The sequence below is a fragment of the Podarcis muralis genome, chromosome 6, assembly GCF_964188315.1.
Source record: "Podarcis muralis chromosome 6, rPodMur119.hap1.1, whole genome shotgun sequence".
Lineage (NCBI taxonomy): Eukaryota > Metazoa > Chordata > Lepidosauria > Squamata > Lacertidae > Podarcis > Podarcis muralis.
In genome coordinates, this window is record NC_135660.1 from 1,855,691 (window position 1) to 1,868,042 (window position 12,352).

General features: G+C 49.2%; 1 protein-coding gene across 4 annotated transcripts in view; it reads right to left on the reverse strand.

Annotated features, from left to right (window-relative positions):
* Positions 1-957: 957 nt before the first annotated feature.
* The window catches only part of IL1RAP (interleukin 1 receptor accessory protein), a 91,974-nt gene continuing 80,579 nt past the window's right edge, over positions 958-12,352 (reverse strand). For 2 of the 4 annotated variants that reach the window (XM_028731822.2, XM_028731824.2), the window contains exon 12: positions 959-1,953. In XM_028731822.2, coding sequence (XP_028587655.2) covers positions 1,223-1,953 — 731 coding nt within the window. In that variant the 3' untranslated portion in view covers positions 959-1,222. Of the gene's footprint in view, positions 1,954-7,788; positions 10,002-12,352 lie in introns of those variants that run through there. The other 2 variants (XM_028731827.2, XM_028731828.2) reach the window with 2 other exon arrangements.

Sequence of the window (12,352 nt, forward strand, 5' to 3'; positions counted from 1 at the left end):
CGAACCACCTCTTCAGAACTTCCAAAGAGGGAGAGCTCGCCACCTTCTCGAGGAGACCATTCCAACTGATCTTACCACCAGAAAGTTCTTCCTAAAATTTAGTTGGAATTGCCTTCCTCCTCGTTTGAATCTGTGGGTTCTGGTTCTACCTTCTGAAGCAGCAGAAAGCAAGCTTGCTCCATCTTCCATGAGACGCTGCTTCAGATATCTGAAGTTGGCTGTTGTATCATAGAATTGTAGTCTCGGAAGGGACCTGGAGGGACATCTAGTCCAACCCCCTGCAATGCAGGAATCCCAACTAAAGGACCCAAGGCAGATGGCCATCTTTCCCTTCTCAGTCTCCTCTTGCTCAGGTTACAACTCCCTCAACCATTCCTTCTAGACCTTTGATCATCTTGGTTGCCCTCCTGCGCACACCTTCCATCTTGTCAATGTCCTTCTTAAACTGGGGTGCCCAGAACGGGACGCATGACTCCATTGGTTTGGGTCATCCCCTCTGGAGCAGCAGCCTCTGCCCCTTTACAATGCTCCTGGCCATCCTTGAGGACCTAGACACCTTTGAAGCACCTGCTAAAAGGACTACTCAAGACCTTCAGCCACCTCTAGCCAGATACCTTCTCCAGTGTCAGGGAACGTGCCTAATTTTGAGACATCTGAGCTGCCTGATCTGTGAGTGCATTTTGGGGGGTCCCTAGGCTCATGGAAGGGACGTGGGTAGCGCTGTGGGTTAAACCACAGAGCCTAGGACTTGCCGATCAGAAGGTCGGTGGTTCGAATCCCCGCGATGGGGTGAGCTCCCGTTGCTCAGTCCCTGCTCCTGCCAACCTAGCAGTTCGAAAGCACGTCAAAGTGCAAGTAGATAAATAGGTATCACTCTGGTGGGAAGGTAAACGGCGTTTCTGTGCGCTGCTCTGGTTCGCCAGAAGCGGCTTAGTCATGCTGGCCACATGACCCAGAAGCTGTACACTGGCTCCCTCGGCCAGTAAAGCGAGATGAGTGCCGCAACCTCAGAGTCGGCCACGAGTGGACCTAATGGTCAGGGGTCCCTTTACCTTTACCTAGGCTCGTGGAACAGGAACCCCAGCCTCCTAACACGGCCCCAAACTCATCCCACAGAGCATTGTGCCCTTGTGCCGGCTCCCTCACCCCAACAGCATGGACCCTCCACCCACGGGAGACCTCCTCTCCCCTCACCCCAATGCCCAGAGGGCGAGAGGGACACCTAGAGCACGTAAAAGTCATTGTTGTTTGACAAGTCTGCGTAGTGGCGAAGGCTGAGCGCCGACGGCGGGTGCTGCTGCGACGGCTTCTCGCTCTTCTGCAACCTCCGCCCCTTGGCCTCTCCCACAGGCGTCCGGTGGCACTGCAGCCCCGGTTTGGGCTTGGCCCCGCCTCGCCCGTGGCCCCCGAGTTTGTGGTTCTCGTTGCAGTAGGCCACACAGCAGCGGCAGGCCAGGAAGGGCTTGGCGTGGTCTTTGGCCTTTGACCTGGGCAGTGGCGCCAGGCCCCTTTGGACGGGGAGGCCTTTTGGCCGGGAGCCGGGCGCTTCGGCCGGTCCTTTCAAGCGTCCCTTCTTCTTCTGGACGTGGTCCAGACTGATGTCCGAGTGGGAAGAGCAGCTCTCATTCCAGGAGCAGCTGCCGGCGGCGCTGAGGCTCCTCAGGGGCAGTGCCAAGCGCAGGGCTTTCCAGAATTTGGAGCCGGGCCGCTTGGACCTCTCTCCCTTCCAGGCCACGAAGGCCACCGACTCCCTCAGCTGCTGGATGTTGGGGTGGGGACGGAGCAGGGGGCGGTACTCCACCACCACCAGCTTGGTGGCGATGTTGTTCTGGCACAAGAGACCCAGCTTGAACTCCAGCATGCTGATGCTTTTCTCCAGAAGGTAGTCGGGACTCAGGACCACAATCATCTTGCGGCTCCTCTGGATGAAGTCGAAAATGGCTTCCGTGGTATCTGAGGGGGAGAGGAAAGGAGGGCAGTCAGGTCTCTGCACCCATCTCAGCCTGGACAGCTCAGCTGGTTAGAGCGTGGCGCTGAGAGTGCCAAGGTTGGAGGTTCTTCCTCCCTCCCCCCAATTTTTAGAAATAACATGCATTTTAAACAGAATCACATTTATACATTACAGTGGTACCTTCGTTCTCAGACTGAATCCGTTCCAAAACCAAAGTGTTCCAAAACCAAGGCGCACTGCTTTCCCATAGAAAGTACAGTGGTACCTCGGGTTACATACGCTTCAAGTTACATACGCTTCAGGTTACAGACTCCGCTGACCCAGAAATAGTACCTCGGGTTAAGAACTTTGCTTCAGGATGAGAATAGAAATTGCGCAGCGGCGGTGTGGCAGCAGCAGGAGGCCTCATTAGTTAAAGTGGTGCTTCAGGTTAAGAACGGACTTCTGGAACGAATTAACTACGTAACCAGAGGTACCACTGTAATGCAAAACGAATTAATCCGTTCCAGACTTTTAAAAATAACCCCTAAAGCAGCAATTTACATGAATTTTACTATCTGATGAGAGCATTGATCCATAAAATGAAAACAAGAAACAATGTACTGCAGTCGCACAATCAATCAATCAGTAGCTGAACCAGGTTCCACACTGTCACAAAAACAAAAACACAAAATAAATAGCAAAAACAGACAGACCTAAGCATAACACTCAGATTGGAAGTGCAATACTCAAAATGGAACATGTTTGGCTTCCAAAAAAGGTTTGCAAACTGGAACGCTTACTTCCGGGTTTGCATTGTTTGGGTTCCAAGTTGTTTGAGTACCAAGGTGTTTGAGAAGCAAGGTACCACTGTAGTGGGATTCTCAGAGTCCTGCAACTTCCCCCACCCCCCCTTTTGGCTTCCAACATTTATCTTTTTGTTTTCAACCTTACCGCATCTAATTATACTTATCCACACTTATTTAAACCCACATTTAACCTTATCAAATTATATTACAAGTATTAAATCGACCCTGCTAGCGTCTTCAGATATTTACAGTGATCTTTAAGATACTCAGTAAATTCCCCCCCCCCCCAATCCTTATTGAATTTCTTGTCATCTAGGTGTCTGATCCTCCCCATCATTTCTGCCGTTTCGGGACAGTTCATCATCTTGACTCTCCGTTCTTCTTTGGAGTTTTCTCTTCTTTCCAGCCCTGGGCAAAAAGCATTCTTGCAGCTGTCGCCAAGGTTGCAGGTTCGATTCCTGTATGGGACAGCTGTGGATTCCTGCATTGCAGGGGGTGGACTGGATGATCCTTGGGGTCCCATCCAGTTCTACAATTATATATATATATTGGCATTTTCTCCAGCATTTGGAGCAGTGGGTTCTAGTCAGAGAATCATTGCATACTCTCCAAGTTCCCTGATTTTTCCAGGGACAGTCCTGGAATTACAGAAGCCACCCCAGTTTCTGATTTGATCCCAGAATGTTCTGATTTTCCTTTTTTTTTCCCTCCACCTCTCAGGAAACAATTAAAAGTGGTGTGTGTCTGTGTCTGTAGTCCTGTTTATACTGACAATAAAATCCCTGCACCCAATGAAGGAAATTGTGACGCTGGCATACGAAGCCCTTCCTATAATTTTGGTGGGAAATGTCACCAGTCCACTTTAAATTCTTGCATTGTATTTCAATATTTTGTTGGAAGCAGCCCAGAGTGTCTGGGGAAACCCAGCCAGATGGGCGGGGTATAAATAATAAATTATAATAAAATTATTATTATTATTACATTGCAATGCTTCTGAAACCAGCTATTTCTTAGGGAACATGGGAAGTGTTGCTTGACACTGTCTACTCAGAAGTAAGTCCCACTGTATTCAATGCAGCTTGCTCTCATGTAACTGGGTCAAGATCGGGCAGCCTGACACTGCAAACTTCAGCATATTTACTCAGGATTCACCCTTTAGTAATGTTCCTGATCATTCTCACAGTTTCTTCTTCTTCCATTATTATTATTATTATTATTATTATTATTATTATTATTATTATTATTATTATTATTATATTTCCAACTCTTTTCCCTGACAAGGACTCATGGCAGGTTATCGATGAAATTGTTGCAAATGATCCCTTCTCTCACACATTTTTTACTTTACAACAATGCTGTGAGGTGTGTGCAGGAGATCAGACACGGAAGAAGCTTCCTGATGCCCCTATTTTCATTGGATAAATGTTTGCCCGAGAGCTGAATCTCTGGAAGGGACCCCAAGGGCAATCGCTAAAGTGAAAAGTCCCAAACCTTTCCTGCAAGGGGAGTCCCTCCATCTGCCTGATAATTTTGGCTGCCCTTTGCTGAACCTTTGCTAACTCCACAGTATCCTTTTTGAGGTGACCAGCTCTCTGGGATCCTGGCAACAAGTGAAGGCTCTTGTGGGATGTAATCCATTGATGCTGTCAAATGCAACATTCCTTATTTCCCTAGCGTGGGCACAGGCAGGGGGATATCCAGTTAGGAAAACTAAAATTGTCTATCAGAAACTTCACTCTTGTGGTTTATCACCACAACAGCTACTCACGCTGGGTTTTAGTAAGGCAAACACTCTAATTTGTCAGCGCCGAAATGATATCGAGTGTCAGAACTTGGCCACAATAAGGAAATTCTGCCCGTGGTATGACTATTTCCCACCTTCCCATTTTGACTCTCCAGCACCCTATCTGCATAACCGAGCAATTCTAAAATATAGACATGCTTTTACTCTGGTGAGATTGAATGTGTTGCCCTCAGCCGGACTTGAGGGACAATTCCAACAGATTCCACATGGAAAACGCTTATGGCCCTGTGGAGATGGCAGTCCTGAATCGGTGGTGCATGCCCTTCTGGCTCGCCCTCTTTATAAAGACTTGAAGAATTAGATTATCACCCCTCTTTTATTGTCCATTCCGGGTCGCCCAGCCACTGCCACCGTGTCCTTTCTCTTGGCAGATCAAGATGAGCAGCAGACAGCAAAGGTTGCAAGGTTTCTAGCTGGGGCAATCAGAATAAGGTCCACTATTTGACTATTGATTCAAAACCCTAAAATGTATTTTATATAATTGACTTTTTATTTCTATTCTTTGGGTATTGTACTGTTGTTTTATTGCTGTGGCCAATGGCTGACACAAATAAAAATTCATTCATTCATTGTAACTTCCTATTCCACTGGTCTGAAATACCTCCCTCTGCATGTGACCTGGGAGATGGGCATGGCTCTGGCTGACTCCATCAAAGAGCCGAGTCACGTAGTCGTTTTCTCGGTCACTTTTGTCTTTCTATTGTCTTGCTCTTTTGCTGCCATGCTGCTCTCCTGCAGCCATTTTGTTGTATTAATGTAATTTTGCTGTCTGCTGGCTCTCAGCCAGCAGCACATGAGTTCCGTCTCCATATGAGATCAACTCACAGTTTCTTTGTGTAACTATTAAGTAAAGGCTGCCTTTCTGGGATCAAATCGTGAGCTGAAATGTGAGCAAACGTTTTGTTACTTTACTCAGAAAGATGCTCGTGACTTTATTGTTTTAAGAGGAATCAAAGGAGACACCAGGAAATAATCTTAACTAGGAGATTCAAATGAGTCTGCAAACTAGCTTCCAGCTACTGTATTTTTTGCTCTATAAGACTCACTTTCCCCCTCCTAAAAAGTAAGGGGAAATGTGTGTGCGTCTTATGGAGCGAATGCAGGCTGCGCAGCTATCCCAGAAGCTAGAACAGCAAGAGGGATTGCTGCTTTCACTGCACTGCAATCCCTCTTGCTGTTCTGGCTTCTGAGATTCAGATTTTTTTTCTTTCTTGTTTTCCTCCTCCAAAAACTAGGCGTGTCTTGTGGTCTGGTGCATCTTATAAAGCGAAAAATATGGTATATTGAGGGGAATCTGCTCTGCTACATCACTCACTAGCGTGAGTGAAGGAAAGATAATACTTATTCAATATACCCTTTCCTACTATCCTTAATGGGGACGTGGGTGGCGCTGTGGGTTAAACCACAGAGCCTAGGGCTTGCCGATCAGAAGGTTGGCGGTTCAAATCCCCGCGATGGGGTGAGCTCCCGTTGCTCGGTCCCTGCTCCTGCCAACCTAGCAGTTCAAAAGCACGTCAAAGTGCAAGTAGATAAATAGGTACCGCTCCAGCAGAAAGGTAAATGGTGTTTCCGTGCGCTGCTCTGGTTCACCAGAAGCGGCTTCGTCATGCTGGCCACATGACCCAGAAGCTGTGTGCCGGCTCCCTCGGCCAATAAAGCGAGATGAGCGTCGCAACCCCAGAGTCGGCCACGACTGGACCTAATGGTCAGGGGTCCCTTTACCTTTACTATCCTTAACATTCCCTCACCTCTTGTTCCATGCACAGAAGATGGTAAGACTTGACCACTGGGGATGGGACAAGGTCCTCCACCGCCCTCTGAGAGCAGAAGGCTATCTTGGGGGAGGGGGCAAGGACCAGCCAAGCGGCACCCAGTGCTCTGTGCTCCAACACCTTGTCTCTGTCCCCTTTGGCAGCTGCCTCATTGTATACAACACCAGGGCTGCTCCAGAGGGGCTTGCAGGAGACCACTAGCATTGCACAAAGAGAAGACTTACTGAAATCAATGGATCTAACCTAGTCATGCCTATTAACTATGGTGGGTTTGCTCCTCATGGGACTAGCAGTGGCTACAATCCACATCAACAGTGCCTTCAAAATTTCTTACACATCACTTGGGAAGACAGGCGAACTAATGCAAGTGTACTGGAAGAAGCGAAGATCACCCGTGTTGAAGCAATGATTCTTCAACATCAACTTCGTTGGACTGGTCATGTTGTGCGGATGTCTGATGATCGTCTTCTAAAGCAACTACTCTATTCCAAACTTAGAAATGGAAAGCGTAATGCTGGTGGTCACCAAAAGGGGTTCAAAGACTGTCTCAAGGCAAATCTTTAAAAATGTAGTATAAACACCGACAATTGGGAAACGCTGGCCTGCGAGCGCACCAGTTGGAGAACAGCCTTTATCAAAGGTGTCATGGGCTTTGAAGACTCTTGAACTCAGGACGCAAGGGAGAAACGTGCTAAGAGGATGGCACACTTGGCAAATCCACACTGTGATCAACTTCCACCTGGAAACCAATGTCCCCACTGTGGAAGGGTGTGTGGATCCAGAACTGGCCTCCACAGTCACTTAGGGAAGTTTTTAATGTTTGATGTTTTATTCTGTTTAATATTCTGTTGGGAGCCACCCAGGGTGGCTGGGGAAACCCAACCAGATGGGCAGGGTATAAATAAAAAATCATCATCATTATCATCATCATCATCACCATATTATTATTATTATTATTATTATTATTATTACTACTACTATTATTATTACTATTATTATTATTATTGACTCACTGTTAAAACCGTGTTCATGGAATCTTATTCAGCTACGAATGATTGCCAAACAAGACAACCCACTGCAAAGCATCTTACTATATTTCTAGTGGGTGGCATTAGGTCTTACTCAGAGTAGACTCATTGGGATCAATGGACCTGAGTCATGCTCATTTATTTCAATGGGCAATCTTGTGAGTCTTGGCTGAAGACCACCCAATGTATCCGCCTCCTTGCGGAAGGGTTGTGAATTTTACTGCCTCATGGACACATCAGTCCCATCTGAGCCCAGGGTGGTGTGACCCAACACAGCTCCTATTGGTTGTGACAAGACTCCTGCAAAGGAACTTCTGAGACCTGGCTAATGGCAGACCCCTCTCTTGATGGCTGAATGGGGAAAAGAAACTGGGGTTGTGGAGGAGGAAGGAGCAGACACACACATACATGAGGCATGGAGAATGAACTGAAGCACAAAAAGGAAAACTATCAAAATAAGCGTTTTATTTCAATGCAAACTGAACACAACAAAATTAAAACAAGGTCACTTTTCAAAGCAGATGATATAAGGAAAGGGAGGTGGGGAACTGGCAACGTGTTAACAAAAATGGCAACAAAAGGAGATGAATGGATGAATTCTCGACTGCAACCTCTGTATCGGCCTTTGCCAACCTTATTTTGCCCTCCAGCTGCTTTGGAATATGTATGCATTGCAGCGGGTTGGACTAAATGACCACTGGGGGTCCCTTCCAACTCTGTGAGTACTATCAAAGTTCTTTATTGGGCAGAGCGGAGGGCAGGGCTTCTCTCCTCCGACAGGCCACTGTAGGGTATGGAAGAGGGCTCTGGAGGACTCTGCCCCATCTCTGCCAGCCCACTTGCTCACCTGTGTGGAAGCCCTAGTCGCCTACGGTAAGCAGGCTAGTGCTTAACTGCAAGGGTGCTTGGAAGAGCCAATTCATTCACTAGAACACCCACATCAGAAGATGCATGGTCCAGGACTGGTGCACGTGATGGGTTTAGACTCCGTGCACCAAGTTTAAATCTTTGCTCCATCAAGAAGTTTAAGACCACGTCTCCCGAAACAACAGCCCAGAGGTCAAAGGTCATTTGGGTGTTTCAGGCACAACCTGCTCAACCTATCTTTTATCATGCACATGCTAGAAATGGCTTTGCTCTAGGGTGTTCTGAGTTCACCACAGAAGCTTGCAAGCACCTGCTGTTGGCCGCAGACCCTGAGATGTGGGAGCGAAAGGGATCGGGAACCCTGAGACGTCTCTCTGTGTCTCTGTGGTGAAGGCTCACACAAGGTTCTTCTTTGGCTTGCTGATGTCAGCCGCCAAACATGCAACCCGCGGTCGGAGCGAGTTCTCAGAGCTGTGCAAACGGGCTTTGGAATCCTAATGTCATTTGCATTGTGGTTTCTGTGTGTGTGTGTGTGTGTGTGTGTGTGTGTGTGTGTGTTTGTGAGATGGAAAACTGCTTCCATCAAATCTGAGAACGAAAAGAAAATCCCACCCTGGGGGCTGTTCTCCCAGGCTCACCAGCAAGAACTCCATGTAAACCTGTCCGTTTGACTCTCCCGGCAGATTAGAGGCAGATGGCATGAGAAATAATACTGAACATGGGGGTTAAAAAAAGAGAGGTACCATTGCAAACATGGCTTTCCGTTCCAGAGGAGATGGGAGCGAAGGGAGGCTGATGGGAAATGGTGGAAGGAAAAGGAAACACCCAGACTCTCCTAGGGTGCAGGAAAGAGAATGGGGCTTTTGACCTGAAGGCACCCCGCCCACGTCCTTGCATTGAAGGGGGTTGGACTAGATGACCCTTGGGCCCCAATTCTGCAGTTCTATGATTCTACATCGGCTGCTTCAAGGAGGGCGGGTGGGTGAGGAAATGCAGCCCCCTGCCTTCACGGGGTAAAAAACTCCCTACCTGCTCTGCATTCTGGGTTCCGGGCGGTGGGGGCTTTCAACCAACCCTGGCAGAGTTTTAAAATATCACAGTGGGTCTCTAGGCCAGGGGATCGGTTGCAAGGTAGGGAGAATGAGATCTCTTGCGCCAAACTGGGGGGCGGGCAAGACCTCATTGCTCCCACATCAACCTGGAAGGATACTGACTCGCTCCAGTAGAAAAGCAATTTGGCTTTTGTGGGCTGGCGTCCGAAGGGAAACCGAGGCAGGCGAGGCAGGCTCAAGTCAGGCGCTGGAGAGGAGAGGCAGCCGGGCCCTTGGGATTTTAGAGAGGGTGCCCTCCATCCCAGATACCCTCGCTCTCCAGCTACGCCTCTCCCCCACCCCAGCGACGGGTGCTCAAGCTCCCCTTGTCCTCAGACATCTCCCAGAGGAGGCTGGGCAAAGTCCTGCTCCTGCCCAGAGCTCTTGGTCCTGCCGCTCTTGACGGGCATCTCCACCAGCAGTTGCTTCCAGAACCTTCCCCGAGGGTAGCTGGACTTCTCCCCCTGCCACTTGATGACGGTGAGGGCGGCCTTTGCCCGCCTGAGCTCCTTCACCTTGCTCTTCTTGATGGCCTGGTACTGGACAAGGATCACCTTGATGGAGCCCCTGGCCGCCATGTTCTCCAGGCCCGCTTTCAGCTCCAGCAGAGCTTGCGTCCCCTGGAGGACATAGTTGGGGCTCAGCACCACCAGCAGACGGCGGCTCCTCTGGATGAAGCTCAGGGTCTCATCCGTGACAACTGGCAGAGGGCAAGGAGGGAAGAAAACACACCGAGCCGGTTAGGGAAGGTTGGGGCCTGCAGACTGCCCTCCGGCAGCTGAGCCCAGGAACCTGCGAGTTCTCAGCTTCCTCCTTGTGAAGTTTCTAGCCCCTAAGAAAGTCTGGTGCCCTCCAGATGTTGGGGACTGCCATCTCCGTGGCTGATGGGAGCTGTAGTTCAAAACATCTGGGTCTGCTACCATCTGCAAATGCTTTCAATTTAAATTCCTTATTGCCTAGCTTTACTCCTCTAATATTTTCATCAGTTCTTATATTACGCATCAGGACTTCTAACACTAATATAAATGATAGTGGAGAAAGAGGACAGCCCTGCCTTGTTCCTTTCATAAGGTTGCATTCTTCAGTAATGGTATTATTAAGAATCAACCTCGTTCTTTGCCTAGCGTAAATAGTTTCCATTCCTCTTATAAATGTCGTTCCAAAGGTCATCTCCTCTAGGACCTTCAGTATGAAGGCCCATGAGACATTATCAAAGGCTTTTTCAGCATCAATAAGCATCCACCGTGGGAGCAGGGCCAGGGTGGGAGAGTGCTAGAGTTCTGTCTGGTCCTGTTACATGGGATCAATTCCAATCTGTTACCTCCGAGGATGTGGACAGGCTGCTTGGACAAGTGAAACCGACCACCTGTCTCCTGGATCCTTGCCCATCCTGGCTGATAAAAGCGAGCCGGGAAGGGCTGGGCGATGGGCTCTGCGGGGTGGTGAATGCTTCCCTCTATGAGGGAGCCTTCCCAGACCCGCTGAAAGAGGCGGTCATTAAACCGCTTCTTAAAAAAACATCTTTAGACCCAGCCAATTTGGCCAACTATCGCCCAGTCTCAAATTTACCATTCTTGGGCAAGGTGATTGAGCGGGTGGTTGCCAGACAACTCCAAGCACGCCTGGAGGATGCGGACCATTTGGATCCCTTCCAATCGGGATTCAGGTCTCACCATGGGACTGAAACTGCCTTGGTCGCGCTGGTTGATGATCTCCGGCGGGCTAGGGACAAAGGTGAGAGCTGTTTCCTAGTTCTGCTGGATCTCTCAGCGGCCTTTGACACCATCGACCATAACATCCTTCTGGACCGTCTAGAGGGGCTGGGAGCTGGGGGCAAAGTTATACGGTGGTTCCGCTCCTTTCTCCTGGGCCGTGTCCAGAAAGTGGTGGTGGGGGATGAGTGTTCAGACCCCTGGGCTCTCACTTGTGGGGTGCCTCAGGGTTCCGTCCTCTCCCCCATGCTTTTTAATATCTATATGAAGCCGCTGGGAGAGATCATCAGGGGGTTTGGGCTGGGTGTTCATCAGTATGCAGATGACACCCAGCTCTACCTCTCCTTTAAATCAGAACCAGTGAAGGCGGTGAAGGTCCTGTGTGAGTGCCTGGAGGCTGTTGGAGGATGGATGGCGGCTAACAGATTGAGGCTGAATCCTGACAAGACAGAAGTACTGTTTTTGGGGGACAGGGGGCGGGCAGGTGTGGGGGATTCCCTGGTCCTGAATGGGGTAACTGTGCCCCTGAAGGACCAGGTGCGCAGCCTGGGAGTCATTTTGGACTCACAGCTGTCCATGGAGGCACAGGTTAATTCTGTGTCCAGGGCAGCTGTCTACCAGCTCCACCTGGTACGCAGGCTAAGACCCTACCTGCCCGAAGACTGTCTTGCCAGAGTGGTGCATGCTCTAGTTATCTCCCGCTTGGACTACTGCAACGCGCTCTACGTGGGGCTACCTTTGAAGGTGACCCGGAAACTGCAATTAATCCAGAATGCGGCCGCTAGACTGGTGACTGGGAGTGGCCGCCGGGACCACACAACACCAGTTCTGAGAGATCTGCATTGGCTCCCAGTACGTTTCCGAGCACAATTCAAAGTGTTGGTGCTGACCTTTAAAGCCCTAAACGGCCTCGGTCCAGTATATCTGAAGGAGCGTCTCCACCCCCATCGTTCAGCCTGGACACTGAGGTCCAGCTCCGAGGGCCTTCTGGCGGTTCCCTCATTGCGAGAAGTAAGGTTACAGGGAACCAGGCAGAGGGCCTTCTCGGTAGTGGCTCCTGCCCTGTGGAACGCCCTCCCAGCAGATGTCAAAGCAATAAACAACTATTTTACTTTTAAAAGTCATCTGAAGGCAGCCCTCTTTAGGGAAGTTTTTAATGTTTGATGCTGTACTGTTTTTAATATTCAGTTGGAAGCCGCCCAGAGTGGCTGGGGAAACCCAGCCAGATGGGCGGGGTATAAATAATAAATTATTATTATTATTATTATTATTATTATTATTATTATTATTATTATTATTATTATCATAAACAGACAAAGGAGTGTGTGTAAAATGTAAG